This window comes from Microtus ochrogaster, linkage group LG4 (genome assembly GCF_000317375.1).
Source record: "Microtus ochrogaster isolate Prairie Vole_2 linkage group LG4, MicOch1.0, whole genome shotgun sequence".
NCBI classification, from domain to species: Eukaryota; Metazoa; Chordata; class Mammalia; order Rodentia; family Cricetidae; genus Microtus; species Microtus ochrogaster.
Genome location: NC_022030.1, coordinates 4,229,180 through 4,252,512, shown reverse-complemented (window position 1 = coordinate 4,252,512; position 23,333 = coordinate 4,229,180). Strand labels below are relative to the sequence as shown.

At 37.8% G+C, this 23,333-nt stretch overlaps 1 protein-coding gene across 1 annotated transcript in view; it reads right to left on the bottom strand.

The window, feature by feature from the left end:
* Eya4 (EYA transcriptional coactivator and phosphatase 4) overlaps positions 1–23,333 on the bottom strand; it is a 253,733-nt gene that overhangs the window by 117,217 nt on the left and 113,183 nt on the right. The window contains exon 3 of the mRNA XM_005360934.2: positions 2,427–2,476. Coding sequence (XP_005360991.1) covers positions 2,427–2,476 — 50 coding nt within the window. The remainder of the gene's footprint in view (positions 1–2,426; positions 2,477–23,333) is intronic.

Here is a 23,333-nt window from a genome sequence, read left to right as displayed (position 1 = left end):
TCTCTCTCTCTCTTTCTCCTCCCCCCCCCCATTAACTCAGTGCCAGTTTGGGCATTCCTGGAGCTAAGACTTCAAGCAAAGCTGATGCCGACGGGAGGGCTGAGATCAGTCAAGAGAAATGAACAGCCATGAACAAGAAGCTTGGCTCTCCTGAGCCGAAACTGTCTGAGGGTTGTCCTGAAGGCCATTATATCATGGGTTTCAGTAAGACTTGTAGTTTTCACTCACTTCAAGCTTTAGAGTTCTTAGAAATTGATTTCCCCTTTTACCTACTTTATGGGCTATTTTAAGGAATAGCTAATCCATGGCAAAGAATTGCAATTCTAAAGAACCCACAAGCTTTTCAATGATAGAAATATGTATCTATAGAAACTAGAGCTGATGGGCCAAGCAGTGAGTTTGTTAATACAGTTTCTGTATGATTATTTTAGGGCTAAGTGGCCTCCTTCCAACATATATCATTAAATAATAGGACATAATAACTTTAATTTTTAATCTTTAAAAATAACCATTATTCATCTTAAAAGCAAAATTATACCTTTTGTGCTTTTTAATTTTTTCTTTTTTTGGGGGGGGGGATTTCAAACCTAGAACTCTAAGCCTGTTATTGAAGTCTTTATCACTTAGCTATACACTCAACTTAAAATAAATTTTTTATGGAAAGAAAGGCAAGGATTTTCCATACAGTAAAGAAGGATTTAGTTTTCAAACTGAAATCTTTAAGCTTTGAATTTGTCTGTTTCTTTTTTTATCCCAGTGACACCATTTGTACCAAGATTGAATTGTTGCTGTAGTTGTCTGACGACTTAAAATGCACTTAAGGATAGTTGTATGTCAAAACATGCTGAATAGAATTAGATGTGAAATATTTGGCATTAAATGTTCGTGTTAAGGAAAATTATATTGCTATTTTTCAACTAGCTCCCTTCCACAGGTTGTTAATAATAATTATCTAATCATTTATGCAATCCTTGCAAACTAAATCATAGATATGTTAGTCACAGAAGCAGAAAAATTATTAAGTACCACCACATAAACAGGGCCTGTAGATCTCCTCCCTACACCTTCTAGATTATTATCCTTTATAGGCAAAACCAAAACAAAACAAAACCCAAATGATCTATCAATCTTGTAAGGCCTTAAGAAATGAAAACCGCTCAGTCCTATTTTAACAACTAATTATAAAGAGAAATGACCAGATGTAATAATTCTGTATCATGTTATAAGCCAATTAATTATTTCAAGGAAAAGAGGCCGGGCGATGGTGGCGCACGCCTTAATTCCAGCACTCGGGAGGCAGAGGCAGGCAGATCTCTGTGAGTTCGAGACCAGCCTGGTCTACAGAGCTAGTTCAAGGACAGGCTCCAAAGCCACAGAGAAACCCTGTCTCGAAAAACCAAAAAAAAAAAAAAAAAAAAAAAAGGAAAAGAAAAAGAGTACATAATCACGTAGTATATAGAAGAATCAATTACAGGAATATCATACCATATAAGAATTCCTTGAATGGCAAATGGATGACCCAAGATGTACACTGACTTTTCAAAAGGAAAGCATGGTGGCCTTAGCCGGTTAATGAGATCTGTATTGTTTTGGTGTACTGGGAATAATCACCACATTCATCCAATGCAGAAAAAAGACAATATACCAGTACCCATGTCATAATAAGCAGTGTCTTAATGAGATAGAGTAGGTCATACAATTAACATGTTAAGGACATGTGCTTTTTATTGTCATGGTATTCATAATCCTCTTACTCATCCATTTAAAATTGAGCCCTAGACTCTGAGAATAAAAGCACTGGCAATGCCCAGGCCCAGAACAAATCTATTGGGCAAATGGCCCATCCACAAACAACTGAATACTGTTAAAGTCCTACTGAAGGGCTTTATTTAATTCATCTTTATTTTTATTATTTAATTTTATTTTCATTTTTATTAAAAAGGCTATCTCAATTTATCTTTTCTACCAGGGACCCCAAACAATAAATAGAATGCTGTTAATTTTGAAATTTTAAATTTGTTATTACTCTGAAAAATCTAGTAACATTTCATTAGAAAGAAAAATACAGTGTTTAAAAAATAGCAGATTCCATGATTCAATACCAAGTACAATTCCAGATATAAATAGGTATAGTGGAAGAGAGAATTAGAGTGAAAAATTAAGGATTTTCAAAATAATATCTATGGAAAAACTTTTTAAGTATTTCCAGAGAAGCTTGTATTATTCTTGGAAGCTGACTTCAATCAAGTTCTTCTAAAATAAATTTTGTGACTAATAAGACCCTTGCCTACACACACAGACACACACACAACCTTAAAAATTCTCAGTGTTTCAAATCTCCTTCATATCGAGTTTAGAGTGCAATGACTTTATGGTTTTTCAAAACTGCAATTTTTCTTAACGAAGTATTGACTTTTTCACCATACCTGGAATTCTGGGGTTCTGAAACATCGGATTCTGGGCACGTTTTCTTTACCTGTAAAAAAAGAACACTGGTCATTCACATAAAAAAAAAAATGCAACTTTCTCACTCAGGGTCACACGCTCTTTAAATACCAAGTGGTTACAGTTCTGTTCACCAACATCTCTGTAAAATTCTCTCCACTTTATAGCAATGGTGTGCAGTACTAGATACCACATTTCATTACTGTCAAGGGACCAGCTGCCAAAGGTACTTTCCTGGGCTCCATTACTATGCAAAATGTTTGGTTAAAATAGCTGGGGATCAGCTTAACTGAGAACAAAGAAACCAAAGAACCAAGTTTCCCAGTTAGGAACTAGGAAGTCACACTATTCTCAGTCCACTGAGAATGTGTCTCCAGTGGACATGGCTTCTGTCTCCCGTTAAAGCACTCAATAATAAATAGTGTTCGTGAAGTCCTTCCTGTGTTAATTTTCCATCTTCTTGATCCTTACTGAGGATTTTATGTATTCTCAGCAAGTCAATTAAGTTTGCGCATTGATGGTCAACTTTCCACACATGTGTGCAGTTAGTACCAGGCACAAAGTCCAGATCAAATTGAGGGTTTTAATCTACAATATAAGGAAGGAATGAAAATAGCATTTGTTTAGGCGGTTTGCTATCCCCTTCTGAGTAGAAATATGCAGTTCACCTTTTCAAGTGAGGCAAAACACAAATCCATGGGCTTTTACATTTTTTTTTAAATGCTTTCTTTGTTTGTATTTCTTTTTTTTTATTGAAAGAAAAAAATACATTCCCGCCTCCTCCCAGCCTCCCATTTCCCTCCCCCTCCTCCCACCTCTCTTCCCCTCCCCCCACTCCTCTCCCCCTCCCTCTCCAGTCCAAAGAGCAGTCAGGGTTCCCTGCCCTGTGGAAAGTCCAAGGTCCTCCCCCCTCCATCCAGGTCTAGGAAGGTGAACATCCATACTGGCTAGGCTCCCACAAAGCCAGAACATGAAGTAGGATCAAAACCCAGTGCCATTGTCATTGGCTTCTCATCAGCCCTCATTGTTCGCCATGTTCAAAGAGTCCGGTTTTATCCCATGCTTTTTCAGTCACAGTCCAGCTGGCCTTGGTGAGCTCCCAATAGATCAGCCCCACTGTCTCCGTGGGTGGGTGCACCCCTCGTGGTCCTGACTTCCTTGCTCATGTTCTCCTTCCTTCTGTTCTTCATTGGGACCTTGGGAGCTCAGTGCGATGCTCCAGTGTGGGTCTCTGTCTCTATCTCCATCCATCACCAGATGAAGGTTCTATGGTGATATGCAAGATATTCATCAGTATGGCTATAGGATAGGGAGCTGCAAAGGTCTTTTACATTTAACTTCAAGTTCAGACGCCCATCTAAAGTGCATCACTTTATGTGGGAATGGCTTTTGAGACTCTGTCTCATGGAACCTATGGTGCCTTAGAGTTTGCTCTGTACCTGAGGATAACCTTGAAATTTTTTCCCCCCCCCCCCGTCTCTATCAGCTAAATATTGGGATTACAGATGTGTGCTACAATACCCAGTTTGATTACTGTGGTCATTTAAGAATGTTGTATTGCAGGAGATCCTTCTAAAATTCTTCAGTCCATATTAGGACTGTAGAATATACATTTCCATGTCACATATTATGGATATACATATTGTGGAGGTCTGTCTGTGCAGTTTATAGGATCAAGGGAGCTTTAACTTCAAATATGTAACCTAGAGGGGAAAAAAGAATGTCTACACAAGACAAAGTTACATTTGAGTTGTGCACATTGCAATATATATGTATATATGTATATATATACATATATACATATATATATATATATCACCTTGAAAGGACATTTTGAATGTTTAGGCTGCACTACTGATTTCAAGCTCACAATATAATTCCTTCTTCCTCTACTGACTCAGAAGAATGCTTTAAAAACAAAACACTCAACTTCTCACAAACATCTCTGACTTCTGCTTCACTTCTTAGCCTAGGCATGTTTGTTACCTCGGAAACCACTGGTTTAATTGATCAGCACTACCCTCTGTTTTACTTTCTCTACACGAGAATAACACTGACTAACAAAGAAATTGTCATCCTGTCCTCTTAGGTGACTTTAGGACTGAAGGATCTAGGGGTGACGAAATATTTTCAAAGGTAATTAAGAAGAGAAAGTAGTCAGCTACCTAAGACAGTGCTTGAGAGCTCATCTGGGCAGTGACGATGAAAAAAAGCTAGAGCTGACCAACCCAGCTACCACCCAGGCCCAGAACAAGAGCTATGAGTAGACCTACCCCAACACCCACCAAATCTATGAACTGTTAGAGCATGTGAAGGGGACAAACCTACAGTTCCAAAACAGTAGGATCTCCATGACATAGGACAGCAGGCTATCCAAGAGGAGCCCCAGTGAGAGCCCATTATGGGTGGTGTAGCAAAAACCAGAGATCTGGAGCCAGACTGATGACTTGTGGTGTTGAACACTTGCAAGTAAAGCCGATTGGACTAAAGGGTAAACTGTGTGACTCAACCTGCCACACCAGCTTCTTTTTGTTTTGGTTTTTTAATTTTTTGCTTTGCTTTTGCTTTTGATTTTTGGTTTTTCTTTTAAATTTGGATTTATTTCGGGGGGGAGTTGCAAGAGCAGAGAGCAGATTTGAGGGGACGGGGAGATTAAGTGGAAATTGGAATGCATGAGGTGTAGAATGTGAATTCCACAAAGAGTCAATTTAAAAAAAAAAAGAAAAAGAAGGAAGAGAAAATACACATAGAAAGGAAAAAGGAATGCTTTTCCTGGACTGTCAATGTGACACTGGGTTTGGCACTGTCCACTGAAGCCTGGGTTTACAGTGGGTATGTAATTGAAGACAATGACTCTCCCTTTCCAAGAACATATCAGTATGCAACAGACCAGCAGCAGAGTTAGGGTTCTCTGAGCCCTGTTCTCGTCCCTAACTGTTGAGAGAGCTAGTCTTATGCAGGCCCAGGAGACATAGCTCCAGCTGTGCAATGCCTAGAAGCTAACATTTTTCTGCCTTCCTCCCTTTCTGAAGAAGTTGGGTGAAAGTGGAAAGATAAGAAAGAGTGGGAATAGAGTAATCACTGCAATACACGTCTATGAGATTATCAAAGAACACACTGGATTAATATAGTTATTTTTCTAAAACAGGATGTAATTATTTTTCTAAAACACAATTATTTAATTTAGTTCCCATATGAAGTCTTTGATAGCCTCATTGTCTGAGAAAATTAAAAACTAAAGAGAAGAATATTATGATACAGATTTCCTATTGCACCGATATTTTTCATTATGATTCATCACCAGAGCTTGTAGAGAGCTACCAGAGGAATGCACAGAAATCACTCCAAAGTAAATGCCACTTTCCTCAAGATGATGACATGGAGAGTGACCAAAGTAGCGCCAGAACAGAACTGTAGCGACACACCCTCCCAATCAACCAGAACACAACAGTAGAAACACACCCTCACAATCAAACCAGAACACAACAGTAGAGACACACCCTCCCAATCAACCAGAACACAACAGTAGAAACACACTCTCCCAATCAAACCAGAACACAACAGTAGAGACACACCCACACAATCAAACCAGAACACAGCAGTAGAGACACACCCACACAATCAAACCAGAACACAGCAGTAGAGACACACCCACACAATCAAACCAGAACACAACAGTAGAGACATACCTGCACAATCAAGCCAGAATACAATAGAAGAGACCCTCACACTCAAATCAGAATATAACAGTAGCGACACACCACCCCAAATCAAGAGACTGCTAACAAGCTTCCTGTAACATGTGCACAGACTTTTTTCAGGCTTATCATTTACACCCATGAGAAAAAAATTTGTTATTTTTTAGCTATTGTTAGAGTTGTATTTCCACCTCAGTGGTTATTTGGTGTGGGAAGTCCTTCTGCATATGTGTTGCTTTTATTGGTTAATGAATAAAGGACCTGTCTTGGGCCTGCACATGGCAGAACAGAGCTAGGTGAGGGGTGGGGAGGAACTAAACTGAATGCAGGGAGAAAGAAGGCAGAGTCAGTGAGAAGCCATGTAGCCCTCTCAGAGACAGATACTGGACAGAACCTTGCTGGTAAGCCACAGCCACATGGCGATACACAAATTAATAGAAAGGGATTAAATTAAGATGTAAGAGCTAGCTAATAAGAAGCTAGAGCTAATATGCCAAGCAGTGAATTAATTAATATAGTTTCTGAGTGGTTATTTCAAGTCTGAGCAGCCAGGAACAAACAAGTAGCCTTTTACTACACTTATTAATACTGTATCCAGTTTTCTCATGGCCAGATGAGGAAAGAATTATCTTTAGGATGTGTAAGCACTGAATAAAAATTGAGCAAAAGCATTGTAGCTATGTAAGGAACAAACTAACTGAGCCAAAAGGGGATGAAAAAGAAGTAATGAACTGATCACTGAACTGAGCATTAGAGCCTGTAAACTGTAAAGACTCTGTCTACCTAAGGGTGGGTATTTGACTAACATGGGGTTTGCTAGACAAACCCTATACCATGGAAAGAACTTAGAAATTTACCTTTGGGCAGGACAGCCTATTGAAAAGTTCTAAGATACATGTGCAGTGGAGATGACCTAGAAGATATGTGGAAAGGGGATAAAAAGAATGTTGATGGGCAGAAAGGAGTCTTCTAAAATGACAGATGGTCTAAGCTCCTTGAGTCCACAGATGCCATTGACCTTGTCAACATTATATCCCCAGTATTGAGGAGGTGCTTGTTCATATGTGAGTCAGCACTTTAGCAGTGAGGATAGGGAAGACCCAAGCTGAAATAAGAGCTAAGGGAGAAATGAAAGGATGTTTGTACAGACATTTCTGAGCAAAATTGTTGAATATTGTAATTGACTGAAGTACTAATATGATCTGAAAGCTATATCTGTTCTTGAGAAACTACAGCTATACAAAAGTCCAAAACCTTTTTTTGTTTTATGATGACTCCTAATTTTTATTTGTTTATATATCAGTTTCAGCATCAGGACCTGTAACCTGGGGCATGTAGGCAAGTGTTTTAGCACTAAGCTATATCCAGCCTCTATCTTACTTCTAAATTAACAGAAAATGGAACTTGAAAAAAAAACTTGGACAGTCGCTAAGCTTACTATGTCCCCTGATAATGGAAGTAGATACCAATTGCACAATTCACCTGCTTTGGACTAGCTCTTCTACTTAAATAACACCCATGGAGTCACATTGGTTATGGAAGTAAGCATATTCTTACAGAATGCACCACTCCTATCTCCAGTATAATTCCAAGTTACTTTAAATTGCTTTAAACAACGTGGAAATAAGCAGGGCTAGAAATAAGATTGAAGTTCATAGTCATAATTTAAGTGTAAACCCTGGTTTTCATATGATATCTGAGAGTTCAAAGCTAGCATGGGTTACAGATATAGTGAAAGTCTTGTTCTACAAACGAATCAACTAGATAATCAATAAAAGGAAAAGAAAGTAGATAGATAGATCAACAAATGACTCTAGATAGTTAGATCATAGAGAGAATAGGAGATAGACATACAGACAGACAGATAGATGATAGAAGATAGGTTAGAAAAGGAAGGATAAAGTGAAGAAGAAAATGAAGAGCTGAGTTGCAAATCACTTAAACACCATGCCCAAATCCCAGCACTAGCATTAACTCATCAGGAATTATAAATAAAGTTATACCTCAAGTTTTTCCTCTTCTATGTTGTATTTGCAAGTTGATTTTTTAAAAATTGTCCTTCTGTTCTTCTTTTCATCTTTTTTTTTTTTTTTTTTTTTTTTTTGGATTTTCGAGACAGGGTTTCTCCGCAGCTTTTGTTTTCTGTCCTGAAACTAGCTCTTGTAGACCAGGCTGGCCTCGAACTCACAGAGATCTGCCTGCCTCTGCCTCCCGAGTGCTGGGATTAAAGGCATGTGCCACCAACGCCCGGCTCTTTTCATCTTTCTTTAATTCCTTCCTTCCTTTTTCCTTTAAGAGGTATTTTTAAAGTAAAAGAATGTACATATTTAATGTACACAATTTGATGAGTGTGTGATGAGAATATACTTATGGTATCATCATCATAATTTATTATGAAGATATCAATCACCTCCCCAAATCTCTTCTCATCCTATTTCTTTGTGTGTTTAGGGTAAGAACATAACACAAGATCTCTCTTAGGAAGTGTAGCAGTCTATTGTTAGCTGTAGACACTACACTATACAACTGTTTTAAGAACTTATTTATCTTACCTAACTAAAACTTCTCACCCTTGATTCACAAACTTCCTGCATTATGATTAAAGTTCCATGAACACTTTCCAAAGAAGAACATACTTGTGAGTTCCTATCATCACCAATTTGTAAACACATCTTTTAAATAAGTCTGCTGAAATAAGTGATTTGTTTTTTTTAAATAAAGAACTTACAACATTCAAATTCAAGATAAGTAAAAGTGAAGGAATCTCAATCATTATTGCTGTGGAATAATCCTCTTGTACACTGTGAAGATTTGTCACTTGAATTGGTTTAATTAAATATTGATTGGCCAGTAGCCAGGCACTAAGTATAGGTGGGGCAACCAAACTAAGGATGATGGGAAGGAGAAGGGTGGACTCAGAAAATGAGGGCAGACGCCAAGAGAGCAAGACAGGCACACAGTACTGAGAAAAAGTACCACCACGTGGCAGAGTGTAAATAGCAAATATGGGTTAAGTTAAAATGTAAGAGCAAAGAAAAATGTATAGCTCAATAAAATCAATTTTAAAAAGGGAAAAACATTTTTTAAAAATTTAAGAGCTAGTTAATAACAAGCCTGAGCTCTTGGCCAAGCATTTGTATACTTGTAATACTAAGTCTCTGCTGGGTATTTGCGATGAAGTAGTTCCAAGACAGTTAACTTCTGCCTACAAATTATCCAGGTGTCTCTAGCATCCACCCTATAAGCACTAATTATAATCAAGAGGTAATGTGAAAAGAAACTTATTCTCTGAATAGTATAAGATACATTGTAGAGAATATGAGATTGGGTATTGCAAATAGTGAGTATTTTTAATATCTAGAAAAATGTAATTTATAGAATATTTTCTATTATGACAAGCATTTTGAATGCTAAAGATCAACCTATCTAGGTGTTTTGAAAAGCTCACAATCTCTTGAGAAAAAAAGAGAAGTAACTCATAAGAAAGTGCCTAAATACGAACAAACTTTATTTGAATCCCACTAACAGTCTTTTCAAAAAGCTGGAATCAACTTTAACAGCTATTTCCTACCCTATATTGCCATTTTCAGTTCCTGAAAATTTAATGATAAAGCATAATCTAAGAAAAAAAGAAAGTGGTATTTTAGAAAGACTATTTTTCAAATTTTCAGCATTTTCAAGTAAACTTAATTACATCTCATAACTTTCTCTATAGAGAAAAATTAAAGATTAATTCTTAAACTGTAAATATGAGACAAAAGACATCAAAAGTGAAAGTTTCTCAATACAATGGACAAGTTACTACTGTGTCTTTATGGGTGGCTGTGAGATGGTATTTATTTATTGACATGTGTGGAGAGTATTTGTGCATATTGTTATTTAAGAACACTTGCACATGTAGATAGGGGGAAAGAGATTTTGTTCTAAATCTGTGAAATGTACATTGTTGTACCCAAAACTCTGTATAAACAAAGAAAATAAAATAGAAACTATTGGCAACAATAATTTAAACTTGTTAGATTTGCTTTTGTTTCAAACATAAGTATTCTAAGTGTGGATCTGAACAAATGATACATAAAAAAAATACTGCAAAGCAAAACTTTCATGTATATATGCATATTTCATAATGTGGATTTTGTGACTATGTTGAATATAATGACTGAGGAATAGCCTAACGCAGCAGAATATCACTTGATTCTAATTCATTCTGTTCTGAAGTAGTGAAAATTATACATCTTGAAACAACAATGATTATGTGACTCATATTTCCTGAAACAAAGTTGATCATATTTAAATTTTAAGAAAGACAGTGATACTTAAAAGTACTTTCTAGTAATTATTCCATCTTACCCTAAGTATTTAATTGTGTTCTCATTTAAGAGTCTAAATCAAAGACCTTACTTTTAATCAATTTTCTTTAGAAAACTGATAACCAACTGCTAAGAGTTGGAAGGGCTTCCTTGAATTCTAATTCACAGAATTCAGTAAATATGAATTAAAATATGTCCTTTTTTATTCTGCCTCGCGATGTACATATAAGAAAAAATATAAATGTGATTACAACATTTTAAATCCAAATATATAATTTTACAATATAGGTGTATGCTAAACAATATTCCAGAATTTACTTAAATCTATGTATATTCCTAAATATAATACTTACAAGTTAATATCAATCTAGAACTTAAACATGCATATAAATTGTAATATGATAGCCTATGAACATTTGTATATCAAAGCAGACAATATAATGTATCATGGGAAGCTCATCCTACAACTGGTGAACTACCAGATCTGTGTCTGCATTATTAGATAAGTATGGTCTCGATTGACCAAACTGAAGCATCTCAGCATTCCTTCACAAAATCTACTTGATGTTTTAAAAGATATTTTAAATATCATCATTCATTTCTTTGGTCTTGAGTGACTCAAAATACAGAATACAAAGGTTGCCAGAAAGAGCATTGAAAAGTTTGTTTTAAAACATTTGTAGTCATTTGAAAGGCTTTCTATGGAAAATAGAATGCCACTTTGTCAATCAGTAATCGCAATTAGAAATAGACTCTGAAAGTCTAATTACGACATATTATAAAGTGATTTTAAAACAACATCTTTTCCCTTATATATACAAATCTCAGAGTCCTAAAAAGTATACACCTCTGAAATCTGTTTCATAGCGCTCGGAAGCCTTCTTTCCTCCCTGCTCTACTCCATTCAACATTAGACACCAGTTCCTACCCAGATTCCATCCTGTACCACTGAAGGCCAGTTTGCAAATGCCACTCATTTACTGTAACAGGAAGTGACTTCTAGTGCATAATTGGGTATCTTCAACAATTCAGTCCAAGAAAAACTGACACAATTCCCATTAAGTGCTATGTCAAAGATACAAATGAATATTCTAAGTGCAACATTCAACAAAAGAAGCATTGCGATTAAAAACAGTAGTGTTAGATGCACATGTGTGTGTGTGTGCATACTACATAGTGTACATGCATGTGTGCCCACATACATGCGTACCCACCTTCACACGAACACATATGCACATATGCAGATGTACTACACACATGAGAAGAAGAAAAGACAATAAACACATAGAAGTACACCACACACACATACCAAACACACATACACGCACACACATACCAAACACACATACACACATACCATACACACATACCACACACATACACACACACACACACAAAGAAAAGAAAAGAAAAAAGACACAATCAAAACCCAAAAAGTTGGTAGAAGAAAACTGGGAAAATGGAAATTGTTTTTCCTCTTCAGTATTTGTTTCTAGTCTCAATGCAGGGGCCTTGACTTTGGGAGGGGGGTTTAACAAAATCACACATTAGGGAGAAATTATGTTTAAGTGGAAAAAAAAACCCTGTAGTCTATAACTCTCGATCAACTACAACCAGAGCAACAATGTATAGAGTTTATTGCAAGGCTTCATATGCTTCATATGCTTGCAAAACAACTTAGTAAAGCAGCACAGGAAAATAAAGCCTAATTCCAGATGTACTGAATGTAAGCATGGAACAGATGTCAAACCCTGTCAACCTTTAAAACTCTACTCTATCTATTTTCCCCTTGGCTTACCACAGTTTCTTGTCATTTGCCAGAAACACCACTTGCGCTAACCATTATTTAGAAATATTTCAACCCCTCACAAAGGTCTGCTGTTTCATTATCACCCATTATGGCAAAAGTAACTCAGTCCTTAAAGTGCCACAAGAGGAACCAAGAGACATCTTAACATATTATATTACAGATCAGGGGAAAGCCCCCTCCCTCCAAGTTTGGAAACAAGACTCAATCATCCATTTTTAGCAGTACACATGAATGCTTCAGGTAAGTGTTTTTAGATAGATTCATTTTCTCCTTTAAAATATGTACAATATGTCATTGTTTTTTTTCTGCTGTGTAGTACTCCATTGTGTAAATGTACCACATTTTCCTTATCTATTCTTTGGTGGAGGGGCATTTAGGTTGTTTCCAGGTTCTGGCTATGAAATTTGTTGGCAAATGATGGATCTAGAAAACATTATATTGAGTGAGGTAACCCCAAACCAGAAAAACAATTATCATTTGTGCTCACTCATAAGTAGTTTTTAAGCATAAAGCAAAGAAAAGAAGCCTAAAAATCATGATCCCAGAGAACCTAGATAACAATGAGGACCCTTAGAGAGGTATACATTGGTTTAATTTACATGGGAAGTAGAAAAAGACAAGATGTCCTGAGTAAACTGAGAGCTTAGGGAACCATGGGAGAGGGTTGAAGAGGAGGGGAGAGAAAAGGAGGGGACCAGAGAAAAATGTATAGCTCAATAAAATCAATAAAAAAGAAAAAATAGAAAAAAATCATATAATTGGTAAATATCAAAGCTTTGTCCCTTCATGTTCCTTGTCTTCTTTTTTATTTTTTTAATTTATTTATTTATTAAAGATTTCTGTCTCTTCCCCGCCACTTCCTCCCATTTCCCTCCTCCTCCTCCAATTAAGTCCCAGAACCACAACAAAAGCTATCAAGGTTTCCTGCCCTGTGGGAAGTCCAAGGAACCCCCATCTCCATCCAGGTCTAGTAAGTTGAGCATCCAAACTGCCTTGGCTCCCACAAAGCCAGTATGTGCAGTAGGATCAGAAACCCATTGCTCTTGAGTTCTCAGTAGTCCTCATTGTCCGCTATGTTCAGAGAGTTCGGTTTTATCCCAGGCTTTACAGGTATGCTAACATTTAATCATTATTTTTAAAGTCCCTTGTGTCATAAGAAAGTTACAACACACTATAACAAAAAAGCGTGATATCCTGCCTAAATTGTGAAGTGCTGCGTAATAAACACATTATAAATTTGATTGAATCTGCTGAAACTAATTGCTTATTGGACCGAGCATGTCACAAGAAACCAGGGAAGAATAATTCCACCATTTTTACGTATCAGTATCTTCACTGGTAGGCTTCCCTCTGAAGAAGTGAAAACATGACGTCTTAGGACTAATGTTTTAAAATAATGTCAAGAATTTATCCCCAACCTCTAAGTAGAGAAAATTCAGTAATATTTTGGCAACATCTTCTACCCCACAACGCCCTGCCCTGTTCAAGATATTGGAATGTTATGGCCACAAGATTAAGAAAAACTCTCCCGTTTATCTTGACCTGCCAAGCACAACAGGACCCAGACTACCAAGCCTTCTCCCGCTTAACAAAGTCATCTCACCTTAGTCAGGAAGCGTCAAAAGAATTTGGTCACAGGTACAGACTAGATGTCAATCACATTTCAAGTTTACCTATCAATCACTGTGTAAAATGTCTTAGTGCATTTAACATCATTTACCTATATGTGTAACTTATAACTGCCCTTCCCAATGTGGACAACTCACTGGACAGCTGATTCCTATAGGGGAATTACAACATCACTGAATTCATATGCTATGTTTCTAAAATCTTCTCTCTCTCTCTCTCTCTCTCTCTCTCTCTCTCTCTCTCTCTCTCTCTCTCTCTCTTCTCTCTCTGTCTGTCTCTGTCTCTCTCCTCCCTCTTTGTATGGACTTGAAAAATTACATTTTCAAATCATATCTTTAAAAGCCCTCTTAATACACCAAATAGAAGCATTATTACATCCAAAAGCAACTGGGAAATACTTTAACATTTAAAACAAGTTGACCCAATGTAAAGGAAAATGTCAAGACAATATTAAATTGTATATCTATAAAGTTACTTCTGTACAAAGCAAGTATTAATTGTATAATATTGATTTAAAACCATAGAAATGCATAAAGACTCCTACATTTTTAAATTTTGTGTTTTTGATCTATTAAAATGGCTATTTTAAAATAGAAATAATTCTAAACTGTTAGTATTATATTCCTTACATTTAATTTACACTACACAAAAAGCATGTCCTTACAGCGTGGTACATTTTAACCTATTTTCTGCAATATTATGCAACCCTTTAAATTTATGGAATCTATTCAAAGGCAATTTTTCATCAAATGTTCCTTGAACAGCAATTGTTATAAAAAGCTTATAAGTCATTTTTCCTCCTAGGTCCTAATCTAAAAATGAAATTCTTCATTGACAGAGTTAATAAAACACAGACGACAGTATAATTTACACTCTGAAAACCACGGATGACGTGTTTTCTGTTTAATAACTTTTCTATCAAACTAAAGTAACAACTTGAATTACCTGCCAGCAAAGAGCATAAAAAGAAACAGTCCCATGAAACACATTATTTCACACATAAAACTAGTGAACAAGGAGAGAGAATATCATTAACCATATCACCGCAAGTAACAAGTATGTAGCGTACTACATAAACCTTTAAAAGTGGAAGCTGGTTGATTCAACGGTGTGGTATTCAGTCAGTTAATGTCACAATTTTCCTCATCCTAAATATTTGTTGATCCTAAATACTGGGGTACAGACTGCCTCCTCACTGTACGATAGATGCACACTGTAGAATGACTGATGAGTATAGGACCTATAGATTAGGTCTATCTATTGGGAAATTCTCACTTTAGGTACGCCTAATAAACAACTAAGAAACACTTCCACTTGTTCGCATTTTGGCCTCAATCAAAATGGTTTTCCGAGAACTGGGTCTAAGCACAATTTATCAGCTTTCCTCCGTGCACACGCCTGAAGTCATCTGGCTTTTGTACTTCTTCAACAGCTGCATTACCTTTAAAATTGCCTTGGACCATTTCCCCAAAATGAATGCTGTGGCTACTTTGGGACCCACAGAGGGACTTTTCCTTTCTGTGGGATGGCGCTTTGCTCTGACAGTTATGCCGTTCAATTCTAAACCATTTCAAGAACACTTAAAAAGAATGTGGAGGAGGGGAGAGAAAAATGAAAGCAGCGATAAAAGATCAGCAGGTCTCATTTTCACTCACGCTCTTAGAGAGAACTTAAAATCGGAAGAGATAGAACACAAAGGAGTATATAGTTATTGGTATTTGCTTTTTTGGACTCATTTTCAGGAGCATAGTTTAGTAGTTTGGTAAAGTGTTGATTAAAAGGGAAAAATCAAAATAACGCACAGTATTTTGGAAAATAGTGACTGCAGCTCAGAGAGAAGCAGGAGACAGCAGGGTTGCGTGTGAACCGCTCAGTGAACCCCACTGCAGACCACGTGGGAAACTCACTAGCTGGACTAATTTATTCTCCCTTTTGCCTTTAAGGTCCCTAAACACGCTAAGTTTGGCAGTAAATCAGTTTTCACGGATACTTAGAACCGGGGACATTTTCTTCTCTCGAGCTGTGTTTCATATTTCTAGTGTGTGTGCATGTGTGTGCACAGACACTAAAGGAATAGCAATAGCACACCTCCCTTGAAGTGTCGTCAAACAACTCTTTACTACTCTCGTGATGATTCACCCGCTTTTTCAGCAGCCTGTGCTCTTTTCACCCTGTGGGACACAAACTTCAGGCTGTGCTCAAGTGACTTAGGCAAAGCAGTTCAAGTGCTTCTGCATCGAAGTTTTAAATCAAAGTACATGCTGAAGTCCATATCGAAACCCACATGAAAGTCAATGAAATCTTTTAAGATGTTAGAAATTAAACTTGTTCTTACAATGCAGCTCCAGAAAAATATGCACAATAAAATATCATAAGTAGAGGAAAGTGCGTTATTCTAAGCCTATAAAGAGCTAGTTATCAAGATGAATGCATCTCAGATCTCATGAAAGTCAAAACTTCTTTGGAGATTCCCAAACAAATGACCTAAGGAAAAAAAAATGTCCTCAGTTTAAGTGACAGGGAAGAAATTTTAAAAGCTTGTAGCTTGTAACTGTTAAGAGAATCTTAAAGTTGTCTGTTATGTGATGGTGTAATATTATCAATTATCACCTTAACCTGCATTTGCCCACCATTAACGCAATTAGAAAGGGTGAGGTTTTGTAAACAAAGACAAATTACATTTTCCACTGTAAGCATGAACAGATTAAAACATTTTACTGAGCAGATTAAAAATTTTATCTGATTGACTTCCTTGCCCAATTTCTAGACATATTTATTCCATCGTCTCGATTCTAAACATATCCATTTTAATTAGAAAAAAGTAATCCGTCCCTGCAATAGAAATGCCACCAGCTAAAAAAACGCAGGAGTAGCTGTGCCACATCACAGCAATACAGACAATGCTTCTGTCAAACGCTAACTACAACTTACCTCGAATTCCAAACACCTGAAACAAATGCCAGCTGTATTTGGAAGTAAGTTTTGTGCATGTCGGTGTGTGAAGTTCAACAGCCAATAAATTCCATTCAGCAGTGTCAGGAAAACGATGCCTGGTCCGAGGATTACAGAACACTGAGAGGTTTATGGTCCCTAGTCGACATTCAGGTAGCCTTAAAAATACTTTACTGGGGTGTGAATGCTTCGGCTCCCTGAACAGCCCATCGATGTAGGTAAAGGAGTCGGAGGCCTGGAGACTCCACGCTCTTGGCTCAGGCCCCTGGCTTTCCACGCCCTTCTGTTTAGAATAAGATGACTTACTGGCAGAGGTCAGCCCCATCCCAGATCCCGGATCCCTGTAAGCTCTGGCGTGCAGCAGTTATCCAGAGGTCCTTTCACAAAGCCACATACATGTCTTGGACGCCTGGGCTCTGTCCACCTGCTGTCATGCGCCACAGTCACAGTCCATTGTTATCATGTCCCGCGAAATGAAAACCTTGTATTCAGTGTGCACAAAAGCAGATGTCACTCTAAGGTCTGTCTAAAGCCGTATATGGTCCACGGCAGGGCAGCCTCAGTGAGGACGACACTCACTAGAGTTCCCCAGACTACATTTGCATTTGGGTGTGTTTTCAGAAGGAAGGCAAAGACTGGGAGATTTCACTTTCATTATTCTCAGCAATTCTCACAAAAAAAAAAAAAATCCCCTTTAGGACACAAACTACAAAATGGGAGAATATTTGCATTCCTCTTTAACTCACTTTTGATTCACGTTCTCTTTGCGTAAAAGAAGAGATTCATGCAATTAGGATGATCTCTAACAAGTCATCCATTTATTTAAGAGTTTTCTAAGATAAAATCCATTTATATTTATAAAAGAGAGAAGGGACGCAATAGGATCGAGTGGAATGAAAACCCAGGAAGAGCTGAATTCTACATAAGTTTACTATTTAGCATTGATATTCCCTCTCCCCTAAGAGCGTATAAGAGCATTCTTTTCTTTGCAGAAACTAACATGTCACTGGCCCCTGTCATCTCTTTAAAAATATAACCCATACCTTTAAAAATGCAACTTAAAATAAAGAAAAATTCAGTTCCTAAGCTCTCCATAAATTTCTGCTCAGCATTTACAGGCATTGAGGGAATTACGGTCTTCAATTAGTTTATACAATTCTCAGATAAATTTCTTTTTCTTTCACTTTTCTTGGTCTTTACAGCTTGGAACTCAACGATTGCACTGCTTCCAGGCAGGGAGTTAATACCTCCTGGGAATAAACTGAGGCACGGGTATTGTTTTTGGAGAATCTCATTTTCTAGGGAGGAGTTGGTAAAAGGCTTTTCCCCACTTCAACCCTGCACCTTAGGACAGAGAGCCCAGTTCGCTTTGTCTCCCAGCCAGTGCTGCAGCAGGAGACAGTCCGGCCTCCACACTGTGTCACTGTCAAGCTTGAATGACAGACAGTTCTGTATGACTGAACTCACGTTCACAAAAGTGTCTGTTCTGTGGGAGTACCGGAAAGCCCACCTAGACGTGGGCAGTTCTTTGCTCCTAGTCAGGTTGGGGTCACTAAAGACAATGTCTGAGATTCAAATCTTCTCAAGGATTAGTGTTTCTTGGGTATTGTGCTATAAATTATATTTTTTTAAATTCAAGAGACTATTCTTTAGAAATGGCTACTTTCTTGAAGGGATTATAAGTCATTCAATATTTGCTGAATGTTTACGAGCTCTGGCAGCATTTGCTGGAGCAGAATACATGTCTGTTCCTGATACAATAGGGACCCACTCAACCATACCTAAAACCCTAAGGAGGATAAAGTCATGCATTAAGGAAGGCTGGGTGGGTTCTAATTTTTCTTTCTTAACCACATGGAAGAGGAAGAAAGTGAGGACAAGAGGGGAACGGGCTGAAAATTTTTATGAATACAAGCATGAAAACAAGTCTTTGGCAGTTTCTCTTAAGTAGCACGAGCAGCTATAAACTTTCTGATGAGAAATGAAACCTTATTTGTTGCATCATGCCATATAAAAGTGAGTGATCTATCTTTATTCATGCTGTTATAACCAAGAAGAAAAATGACATTTGGCTTTTGTTAACCCTTTATGAACAGAATCTAGTGCAATATCTTTCCTTGTCTAAGGCAACAGCTAGCCCACAGGCAGAAAGAAACATGCCCTTTAGCAGTAGAGATGCAAACCTCCATTTGGTGGAATGCTCACTAGCACTTAGAAAGCATCTCCAATGCTGGAGGGATCCTATTTAGATTTCCAACATAAACAATCATATTTTGAAGCATTCATCTACCAAATGTCTCAGTTAACAATACTTTTTCATTATGCTATGTGTTTAAAATTAGGCATCTAGCTGTCAATCGATGCCGATTACAGTGAGATTATAGGGACAAGTGACTTATTAAAGTAATTATAGTTAACAGAACTAGATATATCTAAAGCAGTGAGGCCTTCTTCTAGGTAAAGTGCTGCTTGATTTCCATTATATTTTATAATATAGAAACTACCATACTGATCCAAAAAGCTGTATAGTTTTTCGGATTCCATCTGCCAGTGACTTAAGTCCCGTCAGAGAGGGCAAAGATTTATCCCACATTAGATAAGAGTAAAATATTACAAACTGTTGACAGCTGGCACATAAAATGGCAGTGACTTGCACATTATGAGGCCACCCAAGCGTCTCTCAAATGCTTGACTTTCCTTCAAAGAAATAGGAAAAGTAAAATCAAATCTAGTCAATCATTAAACCTGTCATGTTTGAGCAGTCTTGATAACTTTTGCTTAAAAATTCATTTACTACAGTTTCACGGTACACCTCCTTTGTTCCCACTTCACTACTCCGTGTCTGTGACTTACTTATGATAGATGCCCAAACATTTCATATGCTCTATGTCCTCACCACTTTGTGACACTTTTTTTCATCACCTGACAACTTTCCTATCCAAAATGATGAAACATCTCCAAGGTCTTTTGGAGCATTTCATGACCAACTATAAGACACAGTTCGAGACAATTCCTAGAAAAGATGTTTGAAATTCTGAGATAAGGACCACCAGGGGAAAGTCAAGGTGACAAATAGTGTAGTCACATAATTTTGATAGCAATTATGAAATTATGACCAAGAGAAAATGACTGAAATTTGATACCTGTACAAGAAAGTCCTTAAATGCTAGCTTTACAATGACCGTGTGAATAAAAACTAAAGAGAAGCCGCAAACTAGCCCAGTTTCTCCAGGCAGGAGTTAATGTGGTGTCTACATGATATAAACGTGAGACATAGGAACTTGTTTATACATAAACTTTCAGCAAAGCATGTTTATGGCGCAACATAACAAACTCCACATGGTATAAATGCAATGGTTATATTTGTCGTCTCCACATGATATAAATGAAATGGTTATATTTGTTTAATCTTCTTTTCATTTTAAGACTGACACATTCAACAAATGTTGGGAAACCCAAGTGATAATTTTAATGACTGAAATGGGATAGGGAAGGGTGGTTTTATTGTCAAAACCTTAACTGCCTCAAATCAGTGAAATGGCATACTTCTCCAGATAATTGATATTGTTTTACATATTCAGTATTGTTTTTATACATAGTAGACTTCCAGGTTCTATAACTAGATCCATTCTCTCACATCTTCCTGCCCATCAGCATCTTCCATGCATCCCAACTCTAAGACCTTCAGCACCAGTACTTTGTTGTTTCTCTGCTAAGCTTATCTGTTCTGCACATTCTTTCCCACACGAATAAAGGCCAAACATGCAGTTACTAGATGCTCACTACAACTCTATATGTAACTGAACCTTCAGAAAGAGTTTCTGTAACCTTCACTCTGTTCACCTCTCTCCGATTCCTCAGCCCTCAACTAATCAAAGCCATTCTCTGCTTCTAGGTGGTTACTACAACCATCACCTAGGTAACCTTTTTATTTTAATTTCATCTTCTTAGCTCTTATCATTCCCTGTTTGGTATCTTGGTATCTACTCACCACAAGGCCAACTGTATTAGCTATATCCTTATTTTCTATATTCACATATATTTCATATATGTATATAACATTCTTCAATCAGTGGTCTTTCTGATGGGCAGTAACTACCCCTCCCAGACTAGTGAATCCTTAGTGACACTATAGGAGAGCCTGCTGTTCAGACAGAAACTAACAAATCACGACCGTATGCATGCCACCACCTTCTCTATTAGTCTTTGAGACACATCTTCCCTGTGATAATTTACATATCCTGTCATAGTGGCAGGAACATGTGACAGAGCCACTTGAGAAAGGAAGAATTTGTCTGACCCATGGATTCTGAAGTTTTAGCCAATCAAAGTGGTGAAGGCAGACAGCTCACCCATGGATTCTGAAGTTTTAGCCAATCAAGAGTGGTGAAGGCAGACAGCTCACCATGGATTCTGAAGTTTTGGCCAATTAAAGTGGGGAAGGCAGACAGGCTCACTCCATGGTGGTCAGAGCATGTAGCAGAGGTGTCTCCAGGCTTAGCAGATCAGGAATCACAGGAATCAGGCCAAAGTTGGAAGTGGCTATAACCCTTAAGATCTTGCTCTAGTTAGCTATTGCTGCCTCCTGGGCCCCACTACCTGCAGGCTCCACAGTCATATAAATAGTGCTACAAGCTGAAGGCTGAGCTTTCAATCTTTGTGGCTATGAGTGATGCTTCAGAGTCAAGTGATAATAATGCCTCTGCACTAACTCATCTAGGACCAGTGTCAACTTGATTGAATTAACACTTAGGACACAGATAAGGTGGGAGTATTTCTATCTGTGTGCTGAGGTCCTAGACTAAATAAAAGCAGAAAGGGAGAAAACTGCATAAATGCAGCATTCATCTGTCCCATCCTCCTTATCCACAAAAATATGAGCAGGCAGCCCCACATCACTGCTGCCATAGCCCTGAGTTTCTCCTGGTACCATGCTCCTTGATCAGGATGCACAATGGATTATAGCCCCAAACTGTGAGCCAAAGTAAAGATTACTTCTGACTAGTTAGCTTTAGTTGTTAACACAGACTAGAGTCATCCAGGAGGAAAATCTCAGATGGAATTATCTACATCAGACTGACCCACAAACATGTCTATTAGGGATTGATGCAGGAAACCCATACCCCCTTGCGTGGTTGCGATCCTAGGTAAATAGTACTGAATTATAAAAGAAAGCTAGCTTAAGCATGGGTCATAGAGTGAGCTAGAGAGCAAGCCATTAAGCAATGTTCCTCTATGATTCCTGTCTCGAGATTCTTGACTTGCGTTCCTGCCTCAACTTCCCTAAATGGTGTGTGGCAACCTGGACGTACACACCAAATAAAGCCTTGCTCCCCAAGTAGCTTTTGTTCTGAGTATTTTACCAAAGCAACATATTGAAACTAGAACACCTTTCCTTAGTTTGTTCTTGCCAGATATCTGTTCATGGAAGTGAGAAGCATAACTAATACACAGAGCATGGGGATACTCAGTGATGCCTTTCCTCATCTGTAGGATCAATATGAATATGATCTAGGACAGTCAGTCCAACAAAATTAAAATGGCAAAACCAGAATAAGTGTGACATTTGTTCTCTGTCTCTTGCGATCAAGCTACCATCCAGAAACTTCAGCCCTTCTCCTGTTCACAGTTTTTATTAAAGAACCCAGGAATAGGATGGAAAGTGAAGCAAGAATCAATGGACAAGAAATAGCTTGATATTAGCAAACAAGGTGCATTTACTTTCTATTTTTTAAACATCATCTATTCCATATTTATTTAACACACATTACACTCAGCCATTCAAACTTTATGCTCATTAAATATGCTTTCAGCTTTGACTTGGCAGTGGGCTCAGGGCTCAATCTAAAGACTAATGCTTTCAAACCGTGTTATGTTTCATATTTTGTCAGGAAGATCACCACTGTCAACACCATCTATTTCATCTGTAAACTTTTTTACTTAACTATCAAAACTATTTCCTGGTGACACACATAGTGGTGGTTCTATTCGGTTGACTGGAGCCTGATTTTCCCAGAAACAGATACATTTATGGAATCTGATTTTATTGAAGGCTGAAGCTGTTTTGTCAGAATGATAGCATGTTAGTTTGTCCCCTGTTTCATCATAGGGGTGATGGGAGCTTTGCAAGGCAGCAAGATAATGCCAAGAATTTCTATGGGTCCATTTCTCATTTCACAATAGGTCTGGTTTGGAATAATGGACTACCCACTATAGGACAGTAAAAAGCTCAATGTTAGTAGATAGTTCACCTGCAATTTTCTATGAGACCTTGTCTCTTTCTCAGAAACTTCCCAAGAAAGCCAAAACTCCCCATAGAAGCCCAGACCTGCTGGAAAGTGGTGGGACATGCCTTTAATTCCAGCACTCTGGAAGCAGAGACAGGCAGATCTCTGTGAGTTCAAGGTCAGTTTGATCTTACAAAAGTGAGTTCCAGGACAGGCCCCAAAGCTACAGAGAAACCCTGTTTCAAGAAGAGGAAGAGGAAGA